Raw genomic sequence first — 24,895 nt, forward strand, 5'->3', positions numbered from 1 at the left:
GGGAATCTGTTTTGAGACATAGGCATATAAGTTATGCTGTACTTGTCAAAAACAGTCTCTTCAATATAAAATGATAGTCAGAATTACTTAAGTATTATTTTATTGCATTATAAAGCTTTCATTTTGTTACACCTGGAAATATTTTAAAATAAGTTTTATAAAATATTTTCACACAAGCCATTTTTCATACAATCCATATTTTCATATAAGCCATATAAGCTATTAATTTGTAAGAGAGGTTTTATTTCTTTCAATTTCTTAATTTCTGAGGCTCTGCTCAGAGCCTTCTCTGTGCCTATGAAATACAGCTATCAAGACTTGACACAGTGTACCTATAAAAATAGCCTTATCCTAATCAGCAGACTGTTAGTAGTAAAGTTCCCTTCTTTACATGAAAGTGTATATATTTTTTTTTGATCAGACAAACATGGAAAACTCTCTATCTTGTGCTGATAATCATTGCTCAAGTATTGAAAAATCATACTTTATACATCAGACTATCTAGGTTCACATGAGGGCTTTGTCACTTACACCTGAGTGACAATGGGCAGGTTATTCAACTTCTGTAAAACCAATTCTCTCATGTAGGCAATGCAGGGGCAAAAATATATAAATAAATTAGAATAAATTAAATAATTAAATTAAAAATAAACAACCTTCATAATGTGTCCATGAGAATTAAGTTACATAAACCATGCAAGGAACTTATTACAGCAGCATATCTGATCATAGCAAGGGTTTGATAAATATTGCCATTATTGTTATTGCTCTTATTGCTTTTTAATTGTTATTATTTTACCTGTCAAGTCCTTTATGGAAGGAGGGAGGAAATTAGGGGAGACAGGGACTGCACGAGGGAAAGTGAGAGACACTTAGGATATGAAGATGAATACATTATAGTTTCTTCCCTTAAGGTTTTACAGACCAGTAGGCAGATATATAAAATGATTTGACTCGAATGAGACAAGTGACATAAAAGATGGCACGCAACAATCAGAGCCCAAAGGAAGTATGACTAACTTTGTCTGAAAGAATTAGGGAAATTTTTATAGATGAGTCTGTCTGTTAAGAATAGATCAGGGAGCATCTTTAAAGTGATGCTAAGGAATTTGGATGTTCGCCTGAAGTCAACGTGAAATATTTCACATGTTGTTAGTGATGAGGAAAACAGGATCATGTTTCCATATTCCTCTGGTACCAGGGCAGACAATGGAGACAGCAGACATGAGACAGAAAGATTGGATATTGTAATAGTTTCAGCAAAAGATAATGAGGATGCTGATCTGATTTTTTTACTTGAAGGAAAACCAGCCACTTTGTGACAGGGTTTAATCTGATTGAATTATATTTAGTCATTCTAGTACTTAACGCGCTCCAGAGAAAAGTGAGTTCATTCCCAGCCTCAGCCACTGGATTCCAGGAGTTGGGCTCCAGATGACTCCTTCTCAGTATTACTAGAAATACTGAAGCCTATCCAGGGCTTTAAGAATCTGCAACCTGTGTATTTTAGGCTTATTCTCAAGTTAGGTGGAGAATGGAAATATGTTAAGTATGAAGACAATATGGTAATATGGAAATGTGTTGAAGAAATAAGTAAAAAAAAAAAGTCAAACAATTTATATGATTATGGTTCCTGATGGGTAGCAAATTCACAAAGAGTAAATAGGGACCAATTAAAACATTTGTTACATTAAACTTATAGGAATATGGATGAAAATGCCTGTAATTATTGCATTTCATTTTGCTGTGCTATTTAAAATAGGCATTTGCATAAAATTAACTTGGAGTTTAAGAATGTCTCAGAGATGAGCCATTTAAGCTAAGTAAAAGATGTTACATAACATCTTTTTGTTAAGTAACAATTTATCTAAATGAATGGCAAAAACACTCTTCAAAGTTTAAATGCACCAGAGAAAAAATAGTTTAAATTCTCTAAAAAGTTACTTGAGAGAAATGACAAATCATGAAGATATTTTAAAAAGCTAACAAAATATAACCTATAAATATTTTGCTAAACTATTCCTATTGGTGAAAACAAATGGAAAATTTATCATAATCTTCTGTGTTTTTTCAGAACAAAACACATATTTTCTAATATTCCCTATTGATATCTGTTAAACCTAGAGATTTAAAAAGTATTTTTAGTTTACAGCATTGTTTATTTGAAATATAATGTCATTCCTTTCATACTTACATTAATTTGTTTTATAATTAATTACATACTTACATTAATTTGTCTTATAATTAATTATATTAATTTGTCTTATAATTTCATTGGTTTCACCAAAAAAAAGTTATTATTTCAACAATAGCAACAGGCCAAACAATAAATTTTAATTCAGATATATAAAATAAGTACCAGGCTTGCTAGTGATATAGATATAGACATATAGATATCTATAGATATTAAATATATTAAATATATCTATATATCTATATCATATCCCATATATATTTATATATATAGATATCTATATCTATTCCATATCCCATATATATTTAATGGGATAGATATATATCCCATATATATTTAATATGTTATATTAAATATATAATACATATTTAAAAGTTATTTTATTATTTATGCAATACATGTCAACATTTTTACTGTGGGTATTTAGCTGAACTTGCATTTGAGGTTCTTAAGACCTTCACATTTTCCTTACCATTACCTAAACATTCTGATGTGGAGAACAAAAGCAAAGAAAAAAAATAAGTTTCCTTATTTATAGCCCATTGACAAGTCCTTGAGACAGGCAGAGTGACCTTCCTCTATGAATTCAACTACTGCGATATTAATACTTTGTTAATGTCAAAGGTCAATCTTAGCTTAACATTAGCCCAACCTCCAGGATCTGTAAGTCTCCTTTAATATATAAATATTCTTGGAAGCTTCCTTTATCTCTAACTCCACCCTCCCCCAAGATTCATGTTAGCAATCATCCTCCAAGCATATGGCCTCCTGCTATACATCTGAAAGGTCTCATGACTGAGGTTTTACTAGACAGTAGTAAACAGACCTTTTCCTAAAAACAGCCCCTCAAAGTCCAGGAAACCTTGCTTCCAAATTCCTTAGAGATTTATAGTATCCTTAATCCTCTCCCCCTCCGTACTTGCAAGTACATAATCAGCCACTCCTCAGGACCCCAGGGTAGCTCTTTCTGCCCATGGATCCTGTCCTGGTGCTTTATCAGAACAACCTTTTTGCACCAAAGATGTTTCAAGAATTCTTTCTTGGCTGTTTGCTCCAGAACCCCAACATTCTCACATTGTATTCCCTCCTACTGCCTAAGGCTAAATATTTAGTTTTGGATACACTATCAAAACACACATTTTAAAAATTCAAATTTTGTGTTGCAAGATTTGAATAAAATGTTTGAGTGAAGACTTTTGCATAAATCAATCCCTAGGTCATTCCATTAGTTCATCTAATGTATAGCTTTATTTTTTGTTTGTTTGTTTTTCTATCTGCTTATATTAAATACATTAGTCAGAATGTTATGTTGTGGTCATAAACAACCCCAAATGCCAATGGCTCAAATCAATGAATATCTTTCTTGCTGCTCTATTTGTTCACTACTGTTTGGCAGGAATGTCTCTGCTCAGTGCTGTCAGTGTGACCAGCCAACATTTTTACCATTGTTAATCACTCTGCCAGAGGTAAATGAGAGCACTGATGGGTCTCAAGCTGGCAAATAAATGGTCTGTTTCTAAAATGACATACTGTTTTCTGCTTACAACTCATTGGTCAGAATTAGTCACACAGCTCAAGAGCCCAGGAAGTACAATCCTACAAGGTCCAATTCTATATGACCTATAAGGTCAGAAATATTTGTCAAATAACACTAATGAACACAGCTATTTTAGTCTTCTGTCTTCTTTCAATTAAAAAAGAAAGGAAAAATAGAAACTACCTTATATGACTCCATTTAGATTAGATTTAACTAAGTCTCTTTAATTTCTTCATAGACAAAAGAAGTTATAATATATAAGGTCTCACATCAATAGAAACATAGCTGCAGCCACATTTCAGAATTCACCAAGTTTAGTTCTTTATTTAATTGGGAATTAAAATGCTTAGAGATTTAGAAAGTTAAACATAAATTATTTTATAGTCAAATTGGGAAAATAGTGTACTGGGTGAAGAAATGGTACAATGCTGAGGCACTATTCCTGAACTAAAGAGTTTATAATTTTTGAAAAGTATTTACAACTCATACAGCTAGATAACACAAAACAAAGAATTAGAACCCAATATTCTTCATTTCCGCTTACATAATCTTCTAGAAATGTGACTGTCATTCTATTTTTGGCTTTTAAAACATCTCTATATTAATCCAATCAATTTAAATTATGTATATATTGTAATATCTTTAAGTAGGGTAGCCAGTTACTTTATTACCTCAAACATTTTTGTGAAATGTATGATCTATTCTCCATAAATATTTTTGGAAATAAACCATTTAATAATATATATGAATAAGTGTCTACAACAACAAAAATTAGATAAATTATCTTTTGAATCCTGCCCTCAAAGGGCTTGGACCACTGGACTTTGGAGTATTTGGATCTCTAACATTACACCATTAGGAGAATAAAATAAGTAGGCATAATTAAATTGTTATAATCAGTGATAAAGAGACAATATTAAAAAGAGCAAAAAAAAAAAAGATACAGAAATCTGGAGGAACATAGACCAGAATGGTAGCAAAATTCTTGTTAAAAATAATACAAGATAGTGAGGAAGTGGAGCAACATCTTTTAAGTACAGAAAAAATGAAAAAAATTAAAGAAAAAAACAGTTTTCCTTTAGTCAATGAAATGTACCTCAAAAATGAAGGTGAAATGGAAACATTTTTATAAATATTGAATGAACTCATTCATCAGAAAACCTGCACAAAAAATAATGTTACATGAAGTCCTTTAGAAAAATTATACAAATGGAAATTTGTAGCTAGATAAAAAAAGAAAAAGTAACAGAAAATGTAATTATGTGGGTAAACAACAAAATGACTATTTTATTTTTGAAATCTAATAAGATAATTGATTCACATAGCAAAAATGACAGCAATGCATTTTGAGATTTATAATAGAAATTGAAGCAAAATGTATAGCAACAGTAGTATAAAAGCCTGAAGGAGAGAAATGGATGCATGCTTTTCTAAGGTTCTTATACTATAAATCAAAACATATAATATTACTTAAAGGTAGACCATAATAAGTTAATATTATATTTCATCAACCCTAAAGCAACCACTAAAATAATACAGTTAAGGAGTTATATCTACTCTACCCTCCAAAAAGATTAAGTGGAATAATTAAATATGTAGTTAAACTGAAAGAAGCTACCGACAGAAGAATAGGAGAATAAGATTAAATAGTAAGAATAGAAAAGCAATAGTAAAATGGTATAGTTGAACCAACCATATCGATAATCACATTGAATATAAATGGTCTAAATATGCACATAAAAGGGAAAGATTTTCAGAGTTCTGCCTGCTGTCTCAAACAAACGCATTTTTAATATAAAGATGCAGTAAGTTTAAAAGAAAATGTACAGAAGATAGGGCATAGTAATACTAAGAAAAAGAAAGCTAAAATAGCTTTATAGTCAGTCAATAAAATAGATTTCAAAGCAAAAAAATGTTACCATGATATAAAAGTCATTACATGATAGAGATCAGTTCTCCTAGAGGACATAACAACATGAAATATGTGTACCTAATAAAAGACCATCCAAATATATGAAGCAGAGTTAATAAAACTTGAAGGAAATAGAGATAATTCCACAATTACAGAAAGAAATTTACTCTTTAAATTTGTTTTGCTCCTCTTGTTCTGGTTTCTTAAGGTAAAATCATGAATTATTGATTTGAGAACTATTTTTTTCCTCTTCACAAGCACTGAATTATAGACGAGTAGAATGATTTTTATTCTAAGAATTGTTTTAGATATTCAAAAAATTTAATATTTATTTTTATTTGTGTTTATTTCACAATATTTTCAAATTTCCCTTGAAACTTCCTTTGTACACACTGATTACTTAAAAACATGTTTTTGATTTACAAATTGTGGTGCATGCCTTATCTTTCTGTTATTAATTTTTAATTAAATTACATTATGGTCAAAGACTGTATTTTTTAAGATTTCAGTATTTAAAATTTGTGGTATCTGTGTTTTATGACCCAGGATACAGTCTATTATGATGAATGTTTTATGCATAGTTCAGAAGATATGTACTCTGCTATTGCTAGGTGTTTTCTGTTTATTTGGTTATTTTTTTCCCCTTAATATTTCACCTTTTCTTCATTCTCTGGGTTGTTTATACATTTTTTAGTATTCCATTTCAATGTATCCACTGTGACATTGATGATATCTTTGCATAATATTTTCGTATTTACTTTAGGGATTACAAAATACATATTTTTCAGTGTATTTATAATACTTTTAATACTTTACCACTTTACACCTAATACAGAAATATTATTATTATTATGTATTACTTCTTATTATGTAGGGCCCTTTATACTTTCTCTTCTATGCTGCAGTTGTCTTCATTTCTATGTGTATTGTAAACTACATTAGAAAACGTATTTTTGCTTTTACCAATCACACATGTTTTCAGGAACACAAAACTAGTATTGTTTTAGTGCTATTTTGAATTCTCATGTCCTTTCCTCCACCTCTTGCTATTTTCTTTAATACTGTCAGTCAGTGGAGTCATACGTCTGTCTAGGTTTTAGAGACGAGTTTAACGGGATGAAAATCATATCTGCTTATTACCACTTACCCAGAAACCAGAATACTGTCAGCAGGCTTTAATTACAAATGTAAAATATTTTACAGCTCTAGGGATATCCGGATTTTCTGCTTCATTTTGTGACAGTGTCAGTTGGATTTTCGAGAAAATTTTACATTTTGGCTAAATATCAAATGTTTGGCGTGATTATATTTATAATGTCTTCATTAATATTTAAATATTTAATGGAAATTTAATGATTTCCAGTCTTTTATAATTGATAATAGCAATTGGTGGTTTCTCTTTGTTGTTTTTCTTTAGAAATGCTGAGGATTTAGAAATTTTATTGATCCATTCAAAGTATTAAATTTTGAATTCATTTTTTTCTCTTTTTGACTGTCATTGACTTATTTCCTTTTTATACTTATTTTACCTAGATACTTAATATGAAATTTTTTTCCTACTTATTTTAAACATTTAAAGCTATAAATTTTTTCATAAAGACTTTTTTACATGTATAACACTTAAACAAGTCTTGGGATATATTTTCTATATAACTGAATTTGAAATTTTTAATAATATTTCTAGTTTAGTAAAAACATTATTTAGTATCTAAATATTTGCATCTTTTCTACGTATATTATTTTTGTTGATTTCTAATTTAATTCATGTTTGATCATATGATATATTCAGTATTAACTCAATCCATTAAAATTTACTGAGAGTTTTTTTATATCCTAACATATGGTCTATTGGGGTAAATATTTCATGTGAAATTTTAAGAAAAATTTTATTATATAATTATTGACTGTAGTGGTCAATAAATGTAAATAAATAAAAATTAAGCCAATTTATTGATAATTTTGTTTAAATCTCCTATACCCTATTAAATTTTTAATCCTCTTCAATCAATTACTGAGAGAGAACTGTTAAAACTCCAATATGTATATTCATTTAAAGCCACTCTTTCAAAAGGTGAAATTTAATCTTAGTATTTAAAAGTACTATGTTGAGAGGACTCAAAATTAAGTGAATTTATGTCTTCTTCCATTTAGAGTAATATCAGAAAGGAAAGAAACATATAATTTCACTCGTATATATTCTTAATATTTGTTGATAGATTTGTTCGAGTAACAGAGGCATCAATATTACTCGAGTAACAATATTACTCACCATACCCTTGCTGATGAAATAAGCTTAAGAACGGAATGGTTGAACGCTTTTAAAGATTCTTTAATTATATTAACATATTTCAGATTAAAATGAGAATATATACACCCCATGTGAAAGATATGAAACTTGGAACATTTTTTCATTTAATGTTAGATGTATTAAAATGTTATTGCACAGTAATGACTTCAAAAAGCTGACAGAGAGTTATATTTTGAGCTTCCTTTGGGGTCCACATTCTCCATGACTTTGTGCCATTGTTTAATAATCATGGTAATTTCCTGAAATGGTACCAGTTCAGATCCAGACAGTTCATTAGGATGTATGTGGAAGGGGAACCAATTCAAAATACTACAATCTGTTCGACTTCATTAATACAGGGATTTTATATATATAAATATATATAATATATATATCAAATAAAAATATATTTTATACCATGTTTTGATAACATTTATAAGTGCCAGTGTAAGCATGATGACCAGAACCCTAATAAGTAAGTGATTTATCGCCTCAGTCTATCAAAAGCCATTTATAAAATTGCTTTACTGATAGATGACTGTTTTAATAGTTTAATTCCAGGAGGTTTGTTTTAAAAGGATTCCTAAGCAAGATTATCAGAATACCTAAATATGCTATAGTTAGTCAACCATATTTATATATATATTTTTTAACTTCTCAAGGGAACCACTCATGCTCAAAAAGAAGAGGACGTTTCTTTATATTCCTTTAGCTTTTTTGTCATGCGATTTCTTGTGAAACCATTTTGGTTCAGCTAAAGTTCTTTCAGTCCCATTCTCAAAAGCCGCAGAATAAAATGTCAAGTTGGCATCTGGCTAGTGACAAGCATACTATAGAGCATATCTATGAAAGTCATTTCCAGGCACCAATTTACATAGTAATTGTTTTAATGTCAGCCTATCCAATTTTCAATGGCTGCTCTTAGTCACTGTTTTTCTGTTCTAATCTTGCCATGTCAGTTGGGTTTGATAAAGCAGTGATAACTGGCAATTTATTTTGCCTTTGACAGGCCTAAAAAATTAGTTTGGAATGCCGAGTATATGTAAGTGTGTTTTTTGGTGGGGGGTGGGAGATAATTACCACATAGGTATGTGTGCATGCATGTTTTTGGTCACCTATAACATAGGAACTATTTTGTAAGTTAATATTTCATGTGGTAATAGGATTATCACTTTAATGTAATGTGATACTTTACATCTGTACTGAGGAACAAAAGAGTTTTTTGTGTTTTCTGCGGCTGTGTGTTCATTGTGGCGTTGTGGCAGAAACACAGTGAACACAGAGGGAAGAGCAAAAGAGAAGGCAAGAGATAGGCAGGATCAGAATATGGAGGCAGGCGTCGTGTTCTCATCAATTATTTTTCGTGCAATAGAAGTCTTTGAAGTATTTTAGATGGGGGTATGATGATCTGCCTTAATTCTTAGAGCACACTATTGCTCACGCAGCAGAATGTATTGCACAGGGCAAGAGGGAGTGTGTGAGGTCCAATGATGAAGTTATTCTAGGATTCTAATTAAGAAATGATAGCGGGGTGCCTGGGTGGCTCAGTGGGTTAAAGCTTCTGCCTTCATCTCAGGTCATGGTCTCAGGGTCCTGGGATGGAGCCCCACAACAGGCTTTCCGCTCAGCGGGAATCCTGCTTCTCCCTCTCCCTCTACCTGCCTCTCTGCCTACTTGTGATCTCTGTGTGTCAAATAAACAAATAAAATCTTAAAAAAAAAAAAAAAGAAGAAGAAGAAGAAATGGTAACGGGGGCGGCGGGCGCCTGGGTGGCTCAGCTGGTTAAGCCTCTGCTTTAGGCTCCAGTCGTGGTCTCGGGGTCCTGGGATCGAGCCCCACATTAGGCTCTCTGCTCAGCGGTGAGCCTGCTTCCCCCTCTCTCTCTACCTGCCTCTCTGCCTCTTTGTGATCTCTCTTTCTGTCAAATTAAAAAAAAAAAAAAAAAAAGAAATGATAACGGATATAGTTGAGATTAAGTGAAGTGCATGCATTTGAGAGCCATTTGGCACTACATTTGGGGTACGGAATTAATAGGCCTTGGTACATGAGATCAGCAAGGAGAGTAAATAAAATGAGGAAACTGGGGGCCAGTACTGAGCATCAGTGAGCTTTAATATCTAACCATCAGATAAAGAGGAACTGTTCATAATGGACTGGAAAAGCCTGGGGGTAAAAAGCGAGTGTATTTCCATTCCTTGAAACAAGAGACAAGAGGGCTTAAAAATGAGAGAAGGGACAAGGTCAAGTGTTGCTGGAAAGTTTCTTAAGACAAAGACTTTTAAATATATTGGATTTTGTCAATGTGGAAATAATTAGTGACTTTAGCAAGAAGAAAATTGATGGCACTGTAGTGTCTTTCGTCAAATTAGAACTGCTGAAGAATTGAACAGGAGATGAGGAAATCAGTATCTATGTAGAAGTTGGGGTTAATAGAGGGAAAATTAGGTAAAGAAGTCATTTTACAAATGTGGAGGTACCAAAGCTTTTATCGTATATGATTAAATTTATTCCAGAATTATAAAATATAAAAAATATTAATAGCTAAATTATCCACTTCTGCAGGGAAAAAAACCAAACATTTCAAAACCAACAGGCACTTACCACTACACACCAATTACAAAACCCTAGAGATTAGTACATATTACATTGACTCAGATAATAAGGTCTACCAGAGGAATTCATCACTTCATTTGGTAATAATAAAGAAGTGAAATAGAATTATTTGACTTGGAGAAAATAGAGAATGTTTTATTCTTTTAAATAGGCTTATTGAGATATAATTTACGTACCATACAGATAATTTATTGTATCATTTAGGGTGCATAATTCAATAGTTTTTAGTGTCTTCACAGACTGTACAACCATCAGAATAAACAATTTTAGAATATAATTATCAGTTCAGAAAGAAATCTCAGACTCTTTCTCTTATCTCCTCATAGCCTTAAAGTAACTACCATTTATTTTGGTTTCTACAGATATTCCTATTCTGTACATTCACATGAAGAGAATCGTATATACTATGTGAAATTTTGGGTCGTGTTTTCATTTAGCATAATGTCTTCAAAGTTAATCCAAGACGTAGCATTTATAATTATTTTATTCCTTTTATGACTGAATAATCTTTCATTGTATGGATATACCACAGTTTGTTTACACATTCATCCATCAGTGAACATTTTTTTTTCCATGAATAAGATTGCTATAAACATTCATATACAATTTTTGTGGCAATATAAGCTTTCAATTCTTGAGTGTGTATATAGATGGAATTTCTGGGTCATATGTAATTCTGTATTTAATTGTTTGAGAAACTGCCAAACTACTTTCCAAAGATTGATGCCATTCTGCATTCCCACCAACAGTGCATAAGTATTCCAATTTCTCTACATCCTTGATGACATTTATTATTTAAACTTTAGGCTCTAGTCATCATACCAGATGTGAAGTAGCATCTCATTTTGGTTTTGACTTTTATTTCTAATGACTAAATTTTGAGCATCCTTTCATGAATTTGAGTATTCAGATGATCTGCTTATATTTTAAGTGGATTATTTGTCTTTTTACTATTGAATTATAAGAACTCTTTATGTGTTTTAGATACAAGTCCTATATCAGGTGTATAATTGGCAAATATTTTCTCTAATTGTGTGGTTTGTCATTTTGCCTTCCTGATGGCATACTTTGAAGCAGAAGAATTTTTCATTTTGCTGAAGCCAAATTTATCTATCTTTTCTCATGTTGTTTATATTTTGATATTATACCTAAGAAATCTTTGTCAAATCAAAGATCATAAAGATTTATTTACAAATTTTCTTCTTTTAGCCCTTATACTGAGGTCTTGGATACACTTTGTGCTGATTTTTATGTTGTCTGAGGTAGGGGTTTAACATCATTCTTTTACATGTGGTTCTCTAGTTTTCTGAGTACCAATTATTTAAAAATATAATTTTTCCACATTGATAGGTCTTGGCAATCTTGTCAAAAACTCAATTAATCATGGATGTATAGAATTATTTCTGGATTCTCAATTATATCCTATTGATTCAAATATTTATTTATATACCAATACCACACTATCTTGATTACTGTTGCTTTAAAATAATTTGAAATCAGGAAGTGTATGTCATCTTATCTGATTGCTGTTCTTCAGGATTGTTTTGGCTATTCTGGTCCCTTGCAATTCATTTTTGAATCAACTCATCAGTTTCTTCAAGGAAGTCAGCTGGGATCCTGATAGGGATTTTTTTTTAAATCAGTATGGAGTGTTTTGCCATCTTAATGTTAAATCTGATCTATAAACATGAGTTGTTTTTTCCATTTCTGGAATTTGTTTCAAAAATGTTTGTAGTTTTCAAAGTATGAAGTTTGTTGTCACTTTTGTTCAATTTATTCCTAAGCACTTTGTTCATTTGGATTTAGTGGTGAATGGGATTGTTTTCTTAACTTCATTTTCAAATTATTTACTGCAAGTGTATAAAAATAAAGTGATTTCTGTATAATTCTCTTGTACCTTGCCACCGTACTGAACTTGATTATTAGCTCTAATAAGGTTTTTATTTTGTTTTGTTTTGTTTGTGCTTTTTTGGAGGAGGGGTTGTTTGTGTGTGTGTATATGTGTGTGGATTTCTCAGGATTTTCCATAGAGAAGATTGTGTCATCTGTCAATAGAGACTATATTCTTTCTTTCCAATTTAGATGTCTTTTACTTATTTTTGTTGCCTAATCGCCTGAGCTAGAATATAAAGTACAGTGTTGAATAGAGTCATGAAAGTAGACATTCCTTTTACCCCATGGTCTTATGGGGAAATGCATAGAGTTTTCCACCAATAAATATATTAGCTTTTAAAACTGGTATATTTTCAGGGCATTTGGGTGGCTCAATCGGTTAAGCGTCTAACTCTTGGTTTCATATCAGGTCTTGATCTCATGGCTTGTGAGATCAAGCCCCATGTCGAGCCCCATGTCAGGCTACAAGCTCAGTGAGAGAATGCTTGGATATTCTCTCCCTCTGCCCCTTCCCCAACTCATGTGCTCACTCTCTCTCTCTCTCAAATAAACAAATAAATCTTTTTTAAAATGTCAGACTTTCTCACTTTTTTAATAAATAGGCTAAAATATTAATCATCATCCCTCATTTCAATAAAATGTGAGTAGGAGTAAAACAAAGAAGGAACAAATTTAGGATTGCTTTGGTGGATTAGTATTACAGAATAATATGCATCACTATATCAAATTCCCATTTTCTTCTCATTAAAGAATTAAAGTTGTGAATCCTTTTTTCAGACTTCAGCTTTCAGTTTTATGTATTTGATGCTTATCATGTTAAAAGGTTACAAAAATATACTTTAAAATTCATTAGATATGATTTTTAAGCAGCTGTAATTTTTTAGAAGGTTCTTTTGGTTTTATTTATGATTTTGTGGGTGCACTGTATAACTTTCAAATTACCAGTCTTTTAGACCCCAATGCCCTTGTGCTCATCCTCATTCTTTCAAAGAATCTGCTTGATGATCTGTCATTTACTTCAAAACTGTCATTTAATTCAAAAGCTAAATGTCTGACAGCTCTTGAACTGTTACCTATTTTAGGAGGATTTTCATTTCAATGGGACACACGTTTTTATTATAGTGATGAAAACCCTTCCATATCTTTCAGGCTTTCGTCAATAAATGAGATGTGTGTGTAAATTTTTGTTTTTATTTCATCATGGTTTTTAAAACAATGATCCCTAGAAATACACAAATATACTGAAGTTTATACTAGTTTGCAAAAACTGGCTCACAAAAAAATACTGAAAGATACTCATTTGAATTATAGTTGTGAAAGATTATTTTCTATCTCCTATTCCTGATCATTTCTCCCCCAATTTGATGCTTGTGACTTAGGCTTTTTGTTTTCTTTTCCTTTTTCTTTTTTTTCAGCCATATTTAGACATACCCTAGGCTGGAACCACATTTGATTCAAATGATACATTTCCCATCTCCCTCTGTGAAGTATTCATACCTGATTAGAGTGGATGAATAGTCATTTTAGCTTAATTTATTTCAGAATTCATTTGTAAATTTGTTGAAAGAAGACACTTCATCAACTTCACAAGAATCATAATAAAAACATGAAAGAATGCCAGTGCCTCCCACATTTTTATGTAACTTTTGAAATTGAGAAATACAAAAAAATTATCCTTGAACACTTTTGGATGATTAAACTCAAACATTTCTGTGAATGATTTCTAGCATTCAATAGACTAGACTCAAAACAGTTAAATAACATTTTTCTAATTCATATAAAGTTAAAATATTCTAAGCATATTCATTAAATCATAGTTTAAAAAATAAGACACATATAATTATTTTTCTTCAAATAAACTCACAATTGACTTACAAAATTCAATTGTTTTTATGATTTAAATTTTAGAATTATAGTTCATTGATCTCCATGTATTTTTTATCTTCATGATAAAACTAAAGAGGAAGGAATGAAAGCAGGAGGCTTATCATCAGAAAGAAAAGAAATAACTGAATATGGGATGCTGCAACTGATTTGGTAAACCTGGTTTTAATTTTAATCATCTTAATCATCTTAATAAATTTAATCATCTTAATAGGTGGTGAGATACATAAGGAAAGTTAGCATCTACATTTGACAAAGTGGGTAAATAGAAATTAAAAATGACACATTGACTTGTTCAGCACCACAGTGCAAGTCATGAAAGTAAACCCTTTTAGAATTATTATTCAACATAATTTCCAGAAGGCAGGAATGCTTAGACTATAAGGCACTAAAAAAAAAAAAAAATTTAAAAAGTTACTCAAAAGTTTGTAATGTTGAGAAATTGTGTTTTCTCGTCATATACAAAGACGATATTAGGCGCTATTTATCTAGGGAGGAGACTCCTCTCCTCTTGATAGATGTTCTCATATAGAGGGACAGCCATTAGATTACTACTGCTTTCCAGGAGAAAGGAAGACACACATCTGATAAATTTGTGTTACTGAGCTTATCATGTTTGGCTCAGCCCCTCCTTCATTTTTCTGCTTTGAAACTTGCTTGCCTGCAGAGGTCAGATGTCTAACTCTGCCCTCCAAGCCTAATGTTATACAACTGTCCTTGCATGTTCAGTCATGCCTATGACTTGAAGGCTGAATGTGCCTCATTCTAGAGTTCACACTCAGCTCACAACTACATTGTGGCCAGTGATAGAATTCTACCAATAATAAAAATAATATTTTAATTCCCAACCATTTCTGGGACCATCTCTCATTTGGTTACAAAATTGTACAGGGAGCAGGGTTGTGATATACCTGCATCACTACTGAAAGGGCTCATATAATCAAGAGGTTGTAAAAATTATTCTTGTAGATTTTCCCAAGAGTTGAGATATCACAGAATTTTTTCTCAATGTTCAATATCTTATTTATTGTCAAAGTCATGCAGCTATCTAGGGGATATAAGTGAAATATAAAGGAAAAGTTAAATTAAAAGGAAAAGCCATGATTCAAAGTAGAACTTTCTTAATACAAAAATATCCCAGCTACTCAGCCACCTTATCCATGCATCTTGATGAGTACGTATGTACATGACTTTGTATCTGTATAAACATGTCTTCTTTTCTAACAGCAAAAAATGAACCCTAAGTCAGGATGCATTTATCTAAATCCTCTGCAAAGCCTACCTCAACTCTCCTATTACACATGTACTTATGCATCCTAGTCTCATGAATTTCTTCTCTTTCTGGATGTAATTTCATCTTGCACACATTCATTATACCACATTTGGGGGAGTATTTCTGGTAACTAGTTATAAGTTTATTTATGTCTAGGGAGTAGTTCTTGCTCAAATACTCTCCAGTCTTATCTTGGTAATATATCCATACATAAGTTTATCAGTCTCTTTTCTGTGCAAGCCATTCATCCTTCCATGGTTTTCTACTTCCCCATTTTATATGTATTTTGTATTCTAAATATAAGCTTCATATTTCCCATCTTGAACTGAAAGTCAAAATAAGTGTTCTATAGCATATAAAGATGTGGAATCCCAGAGGAGTGGCAGAATACAAAGAAAATGCACAATAAATATACAGGTGAGGGGAAGCTGAAATGTAGTAAAATGAAGCCAGGCCAAGATAGCTACTGACTGAACATTTGTTCATGCAGAAACTCACACTGCAAAATTCTTACCTCAGCATTGCATTATCAAAAATAATGTGTTTTAAGAACATACCTCAGGTTGAGCCCCAGTACTATGACTATAGATATAATTAAGCAGCAACTCAAGAAGGGAGTATTTAAAATGCACAGATAGGTCCTCAAAAAGTACAGAAGTCAACCAAAAGGGAAGGGATGTGGATCTGGAAGAAGGGGTAGAAAATTTGACAATACCAAAGCATAGATGGAAACAAAAAACCAAAAAACCCCACTAAAATGTAATTCACAAGATAGGGAGATGCTAAAATTATGTAAGAAATTTAAAAACGTAGCGTAAGAACACATATAAGAACATTTGTAATGTAAAACAAATCTAAGAAATTTAAAACCTAAATGAGAACCTTAGAATTTATTATTAGGATATGAGTAAGGATTATTAGATACATGCCAACTGACTTTCTGTTGGGGTTAATGTAGAGCATGAACTCAGCCATAATACCTGGCTTGCTACTATGTAAAAACAGAGGCTGCTGTGGGCCAAAGAAGGTTTCAGAGAAGGGCATGGGCCTTTGGAATGCCCAGCATTGCCCCCACCCCCCACCCCACCGCGGTCAATGTTCACCAGAACTCCTAGAACACACAGATTAGCATAGTTCATCTTTCTGGTAAACAAAGCCGCTCAGTTTCAGCAAGACCCTTTGGCACACATCAGTGCCTGAGAAACAGTGATAAGGATTTGTGATTACCATGAAGGACCAATAAAAGCAGAAGCAAAGAAGAGCAAAGGGTCTTCCTCTCTGAGTGTTGACCCCTTTGCCTTCTCCTCTCTTTCAGGAGTAATCTTTTATGCATCCATACAGGGATTGCTTGCCATTCCTGGCAACTTTCCTGTATATATGGCTCCCCACTTAATGAGAATCTATTACTGACTCACTAAAGTAATACAGCCAAAGGAAAGCAGTTCATTTTTATGCTGGTGGACAAGAAAGGATCAGGAGAGGTAAAAGAAGAATGCGTTCTGGATTGGGATTTCTGAAATAACTCATGTTCTAAAAATTCTTCACAAAGAGCTAGAATGTATGTATACTAAGCATGTTAAACACTAGAACCATGATTTATTTATTTTTAATTTATTGAATGAAGAATATGAATGAGTAGAGAGAGCACTTGTGTATACAGAGAGAGTGATCTATAGAACAGTGGAGTAAGAACTACAAATCTGTGTTTTGGAATAAAGACTGAGTTAAGCAAAATTGTAAGATACGATTCCCTAATATTTTCCACTACAAAATCCCAGAGCAAAGAAAAATAAATTCTTCTTTTCTGGCACTTTGAGCCTATAATTTGAATTGGCTGACTGCAGATGCAAAGTTTCTTAGAACTGTTAGTTTGATTGCAAAAGTCACACAAATTTTGTATTCTCTTCCACAGATTCTGCCAATATAAACAAGCTCTGGTCAATTACCTGCAGCCTAGTTAAATGCATATTACTGGCTGGAGATTTTGTCCGTTTGCTTTCATAATTTCAAGAACCATTTACACAGAGCTACATGCTTTTGTGATTACCTGTGCCTGCATTTTGAGAAGTACAAATGAGGTCAATTGCATTAGACTTTAAACAGCGAGATCCCTGGAAGATTTCTTTGTTTTAGGCTTTCGGTTTCCTACAGGTGGAACCTTGACAAAATGAGGCCTGCCTTGAATCTCTCTTCCTGCATCTCTGAGAGTCAGATACTAGACTAACCAGGGTAAACTCTCACTCCTAGTAGTCCTGCACTTAATTCTTTGCAGTCATCCACCTCCAATGTTCTAAAAGGTTTTTTTTGTTTTTTGTTTTTTGTTTTTACCCCCTAAGGATGCCTGGGTGGCTTGGTCTGTTAGGCATCTGCTTATGGCTCAGGTCATGATCCTGGGGTCCTGGGATAGAACTCTGCGTTGGGCTCCCTGCTTAGCTGGGAGTTTGCTTCTCCCTCTCCTTCTGCTCCTCCCCTAGCTTACGCTCTTTCTCAAATAAATATATAAAATCTTAAAGCTTTTTTTTTTTTTCTATTTTGGTGTCATTTTACTAGGTGAGTGTCCCACTAGGTATCCAGCTTCAGTAAATAAATAAAATATGGTTTGTGACCATATTTTTATCTCCCCTAAGATTTTGAATAATGCCCTCTGATACTGTAAACTCAATAACTCTAATAAAAGTTTCAAAATATTTTCCTCTCCATTTTCCATTTTCTTTTCCATTTTTGCCTAAGACTATCTTTTCTCAAAAGGTGGTAGTTATGCTAAAAATACACTCTGAGAAGAATGGGAATATCAGCCTTCTTTTGACTTCAGTGATTTTCTGCACTGTTTCCATCCGCAATTCTTTCCACTTGAATACACATTAAAAGATTGGAAGTGTGGGGGTGGGGGAGGAGGTGGATGGAAATTATTCTCTGAGCACATTTATTATGCCAACAATGCAATTTAATGCATCTTTGATGGTGTGCAATTAGGTATTAAAATTTCTCATAACTAGAAATGTTCTCGGTCAGTGGGAATTACTGTAGATAATTTCAGGTAACCTGGGAATAATTTGGCTAGCTAGAAGGCCTAGACCAATATATAAAGCATTCAGTTTAGGGAAAAATTGATTTGTTCTTCACATTAATCCTCTGCTTAACTATATTGGGAAATGCAAATTCATATAAACCATGAGAAAGAAACCAGTAATTCTTTTATATTTTAAAATAAATTTATAAAAACACAATATGGCAACTAAAAACTGATCCCCCAAACCATACTTACTGGTTTTTTTGGAAAGGGTTAATTATTTTTGCACAAAATTGAGAGTTTTATTGTACATTACTGGTTTGATTTAGAGTCCTACCTCTATTTTCATTATCGCCCTTTTTAAAAAAGATTTATGTATTTATTAGAGAGAGAGAGCAGGAGGAGAGGAGCAGAGGGAGAGGGAGAGAGAGAATCTCAAGTAGACTCCCTGCTGAGTACAGAGCCCAACACGGGAACTAGATCCCAGGACCCCAAGATCATGACCTGAATTGAAATCCAGAGTCAGAACTTCAACCAGTTGAGGCACCCAGGAGCCCTGCCCTTGTTTTATTTTCTCTGATTTTCTTTCTCTCACACCAGTGCTTCCAAAGGGAGACTGAAGTGAAGGCAGGGGTAAACATATTAATATAGTTGGATAGCTTTATCAAATATGTAAGGCAATTTCACGAACTCCAAATTCTGATCACATTGTTTGTTCTTGGCATGCTTTTGGCATTGTATATGGTAACAAGAAAACCAAACAGACTAGAAAAAAAGGACAGTAAGCAATGATAGGAGTAGGTAGGTGTGGGATTTCAGGAAACTTTATATGGTATCATTCTTACTTCCTTTTGTACCATAATGTTTAGTTATGGGTTAGTAAAAACTGAACTCACTGTTAATTGATAAGCTACAAACAGTTCATAAAGTGACCTGAAATTGAGCAGCCAGCCATAACCTTTGGATTACAGATGCATTTATTGTAGGCATGTTTTATGCAAGACGTAGCAACAATGGTACTGAATATGGCTGGAGTGAAAATGAAGTGGCACAAATGTGGACAGTTCTGACAATGCTGATCACAGAAAAAATTTTTGCTTTACCACCTACATGATAAAAGGTAAATATATGGATAATATCTTAAAACACTGTATTTTAAATGGAGATAATACAGGCAACTCAATGAAAATGTGAATTTTTAGAAAGTGGGTACTTACTCTCTTCTAGCTTTAAAAAATTACTTGAATTTAAATTTAAATATTGAAGATTATGATATACAAATGTGATTTTGTAAAATTATTATGGCAAAATTTACAGTTATGTATCTCACTGTGATACACATGAAATATAATTAAAAAACAAAAAACAAAAGAAAGCCATACTGCATATGGGGCTTGCTGATACTCACTTAGCGTGGCGAATATCTGGCAGGGACCGCTCTAGAGCAATATTGTTGCTGACAAAAATATTGAAACCATTTTCCCTGTAAGCTGAGTCATCATGGTCCTCTTCAGTGAGAGGGTAAGGTTTCCCATGCTCACCTTTCCCTAGTAAGAAAAACAAAATGGGATTATCCTCTCTACAAGAACCACTTAATCTTCTAGAACACACAATAAGAATGAAACATGTGTACTTCTTTAGTCACCCGTTACTATGCTCTATGGAAGGCCTTTTATTATAACATACTATTTTATTTAGGAAAAAGAGATATGCTCATGATAAAAAGCAAACAACACAGAAGTGGAAGTATAATCATCTTCCGGAGAGAACCACTGTGAAGATTTTAACTGTATGTTTTGTAACATTTGTATGAAGTTTGTGATATATACATTGCTTTATAATTGGATTTTATCCAACTTAATTATATAAAAAAGCCATATTTTCATTTACTTCCAATGGTTGATATTAGTTCATTGTATCCCAATTTAATACACCATTCCACAAAAGATATACTTTCACATTATTTCTAATTCTTCCTATTAAAAACAATGTTAAAATGAACATCTTTGTTTGTATATTACTAGTAATGTATTTTTGGAAGAGGAAGGATAATTCCTACAAATAGAATCTTGAATATCTGTAGAGTAGCTTATGATAGTTTTCACACATCTTCAGAAGCATTGGATAATATTTTGACATTTACTTATGAAATATATATTATTCTTACTTTGGCTTACTTTCTCTCGATTACTTAAAAATTAATAACTTCATATACGGAGGTGTTTTTTAAAATTTTCTTTTATTTATTTATTTTAAAAGATTTTATTTATTTATTTGAGAGAAAGAGTGAGCTAGAAAGAGAGAGAGAGGAGAGCATGAATAGGGGCAGAGGGAGAGGAAGAAGCACACCCCCTGCTGAACAGAGAGCCTGACGTGGGGCTCGATCCCAGGATTCTGGAATCATGACCTGAACCGAAGGCAGGTGCTTAACCAACTGTAAAACAATTTTTATATTGTGTTTATTAAAGCTTTGTTAATTACATATAGTCTAAACATTTTCTAAGTTTACTTTACTTAAATCTGATTTAAGACTTCTGGTTTCCAGTTCTGAATGCGAGGAGTTTGGAAGTTACCACTCTATCCTAACAACAAGTACCAAGGTGAACAGACTAAAAAATCAACAGCTCTTCTTATCCCACAGGAAGAAAGGACATAGGGCAAACTGAAGTCCCCAAAACAGAAACAAACAGGTGAATATAGGGAATTGAGGCTTACCAGGGCAGGCACTCAGAAGTGCAAACCTCTTAGAAATCAGTGCCTAGAGAGGAAATCTTAAAAATAATTGTCAAATTGCTGGAGCCTTAGTGAAGTCTGAGAGTTAAAAGCTCCAGGGCTGGGGTATTACCAGAGCCCAACTAACCTGGAGGAAGGGAAATACCCAACTCCAGCCTACTCTAACCATCTTTTCCTACCAAAGAGGAGTCACAATCCAGAGGCAGAAACTCAATTAAGACCGAGACCTAATCATAAGACTATTGAACACCTCCTCTCCCTGCCATACCTCATCATCACATTATAAACAGCCTATTTACAATAATTCCTTTACCCAAAACATTATATCTATCTACCAGAAAAAAAAATTACAAGACATAGCAAAAGACAAAAAAAACACAATTTGAAGAGAGAATGAACATCAGAACCAGCCATGGCAGAGATGTTAGAGTTAATCAGACAGGGAATTTAAAGCAAATATGATTCATATGCTAAGGTTGAAGTATATAGTATACAATAGCAGATGGACAATGCAAACAGAGGGGTGGAAATTCTATGAAAGAATAAAAAAGAAGCCCTAGTGATTAAAAAAACATAACAGAAATGAAGAACGCCTTTGATGGGCTTATTAGTAGACCGGGCACACTTGAGAAAATAATCTCTGAGCTTGAGGATATATTAATATCATCCTCTAAAACAAAAAGGCAAACAGAACAATGACTGAAAAAACTGAACATAATATCCAGGGATTGTATAACAACTTTAAGAGGTATAACAGGTATAATGGAAATAACAGAAGGGGAAGAAAAAGAGAAAGGAATAGAAGATATATAGGAAACAACAATGACTGAGACTTTCCCCAAATTAATGTCAGAGAGAAAACCCACAGAAGATTAGAGAACACCAGAAGAGGACAAATGCCAAAACAAAACAAAACAAAACAAAATTACAAACTACCCCTAGGCATATCATTTTCAAATTATAAAAAAATCAAAGCTAAAGACAAAATCTTAAAAGAAATCAGTGGGAAAAAAACCACCATATACTATACAGGAACAAAAACAAGAACTATACCTAACTTTACTTCTGAAACCATGTAAGCAAGAAGAGAGTGAAATGAAATATTTACAATTGAAAGAAAAAAAAGATCAACTTGGAATTCTTCATGCTGTGGGATTGTCCTTCAAAAGTAAAGGAGAAATAAAGACTTTCTCAAACAAAAATTGAAGAATTTGTTGCCACAGGTAGATTTATATTGTAAGATATGTTTTCAAAAAGGAAAAGTGATACAGATGAAAAATTTAGATCTACATAAAGAAAAGAAAAACATCATGGAGGAATAAGTGAAGATAAAATAAAAAAAAATACTTTTTACTTTTCTTAATCTTAATTGATATAACATAGCAATTTGTTCAAAATAGAGTACCAACAATGGATTACATTATATACAGATATATATATATATATATCTCAAATGAACTTATATACTAAGAGAGAAAAATGGAATCCTGTAAAATACTCAATTAAAGACTGCAAAAGACAGAAAAAAAGTGGAAGACAAAAATGGAACAAGGAATAAGAACAGCAAATAGAAAATAGTAATGAATATGGTAGATATTAATCAAAATGTATAAATAATCACTTGAAATGTCAGTGGTCTTAAGGCACCAATTAAAAGAAAGAAATTGTCAGAGTGGATCAAAATAAATCTAATTGAAGATTTTTCCCATCCTGATTTTTTTTTTCTTTCATAGTTTATTTACCTATTATATTTATGAATAAGCCCTTTCCTTTCCCAATATTAATTTTTAAATTTTAATTTATGTATTTATGTATGTATGTATTTTTTAAAAATTTTATTTATTTGAGAGAGAGAGAGCATGAGGGGGGAGAGGGGATGGGGAAGAAGCAGATTCCCTGCTGAACAGGGAGCCCAATGAGGGGCTCCATCCTGGTACTCCAGGATCATGACCTGACTAGAAGGCAGACACTTAACCAACTGAGCCACCCAGGTGCCCTGCAATATTATTTAATTCATTCATGAATTCAGAGTTTTACTAACATTTTATTTTCGTTTTGTCCATCAAAATTTTGAACCATCTGAAACTTGTGAGAAAAAAGAAGAAAATATCACATTCAATTACTCACAAATAGGTAGCCATAGTGACTACATTTAATAAATATTTTGTCTTCTCCTTTCTTGTTTTAAAATGCCACATACAAAATTTCAGACATATTGGCATATTTGGGGACTTCCATAATGTTTCTTTTTTCTGTCAATTTTTTTCCAATTTATTTATTTTCAGAAAAACAGTATTCATTATTTTTTTCACCACACCCAGTGCTCCATGCAAGCCGTGCCCTCTATAATACCCACCACCTGGTATCCCAACCTCCCACCCCCCCGCCACTTCAAACCCCTCAGATTGTTTTTCAGAGTCCATAGTCTCTCATGGTTCACCTCCCCTTCCAATTTATCTGTCAATTTTTACATTAGAACACTGGCGACAGCACGTTTTAATATTTGGCAGGGCCACTTCTCACTCACCATATTCTTTTTCAGAACAATATCACATGATTATTTTTCTATGTGAACTTTAGACTCATTTTACTATTTAATAAAATGGTTATTTTGGATTTTGTTTTGAAGTTAAATTGAATTTATCAGTTCTTCCTTAGGGAAATAATATTTACATTATTATTATGATTATATTTATAATATAATATATTTATAATATGTATATTAATAATTTTTCATAGCTTTTTTCCTTGGATTTTAGTGGAATTTCACACAATTTTTTTTTTAGTTCAGATCTTTTTCCTTAAGTTTTTCTAGGTATGTGTTTTTTTTCCACTGTACTAAAAGTATCATTTTTCTTCTATTTTATTTTCTAAATAGTACACACTAAAGTTATTAATTTTTATACTTAATTGTTAACCAGTTACTTTACTAAACTTTTTCCATTTATATACACATCTATCTATCTATCTATCTGTCCTGGGTGTTTCAAAGTACACATCATTTTATTTCAAATAATAATTTATTTTTCTTAAAGATTTATTTATTTATTTATTTATTTTAAAGAGAGAAAAAGACAGAGAGCAAGAGCCAGGGGAGTGGCAGAGAGAGAAACCTCAAACAGACTCCTCACTGAGTGTGGAGCCCTATGCAGATCTCCATTCTTGGACCCCCAAATCATGGCCTGAGCAGAAATCATGAATCTGACATTTAGCTAACTCAGCTATCCAGGTGCCCCTAAATAATAATATTTATTCTCCCCTCTTTCTCCTTTCTTCATGCGTACCACTTTCAGATTTATTTAATTCTATAGTCAACAATAAATAATACCGGTGTCAACAAGTGCTTACTAGGGTAATGACTTTAATGTGATTTTACATGATTCTGTGAGTGTGTGTGTGTTTGTGTGTGCGTGCATGTGTGTGAGTATACGTGGTTACAGCCTATCATGTTAAGAAAGAATACTTCTAGTGCCTTTTAAATAAAGGTAGTTTTTCATGAATAGAATATGAAAGTTTACCAAATTCTCTTTCAAATTTTATGGTTTTTTTAAAATATTTT

At 32.5% G+C, this 24,895-nt stretch overlaps 1 protein-coding gene across 1 annotated transcript in view; it reads right to left on the reverse strand.

Annotated features, from left to right (window-relative positions):
- The window catches only part of GALNTL6 (polypeptide N-acetylgalactosaminyltransferase like 6), a 1,226,826-nt gene that overhangs the window by 679,367 nt on the left and 522,564 nt on the right, over positions 1-24,895 (reverse strand). Inside the window, exon 4 of the mRNA XM_044225096.1 lies at positions 20,012-20,150. Within this exon, the coding sequence (XP_044081031.1) occupies positions 20,012-20,150 (139 nt within the window). The remainder of the gene's footprint in view (positions 1-20,011; positions 20,151-24,895) is intronic.

The sequence above is a fragment of the Neovison vison genome, chromosome 11 (genome assembly GCF_020171115.1).
Source record: "Neovison vison isolate M4711 chromosome 11, ASM_NN_V1, whole genome shotgun sequence".
Classification (NCBI taxonomy): Eukaryota; Metazoa; Chordata; class Mammalia; order Carnivora; family Mustelidae; genus Neogale; species Neogale vison.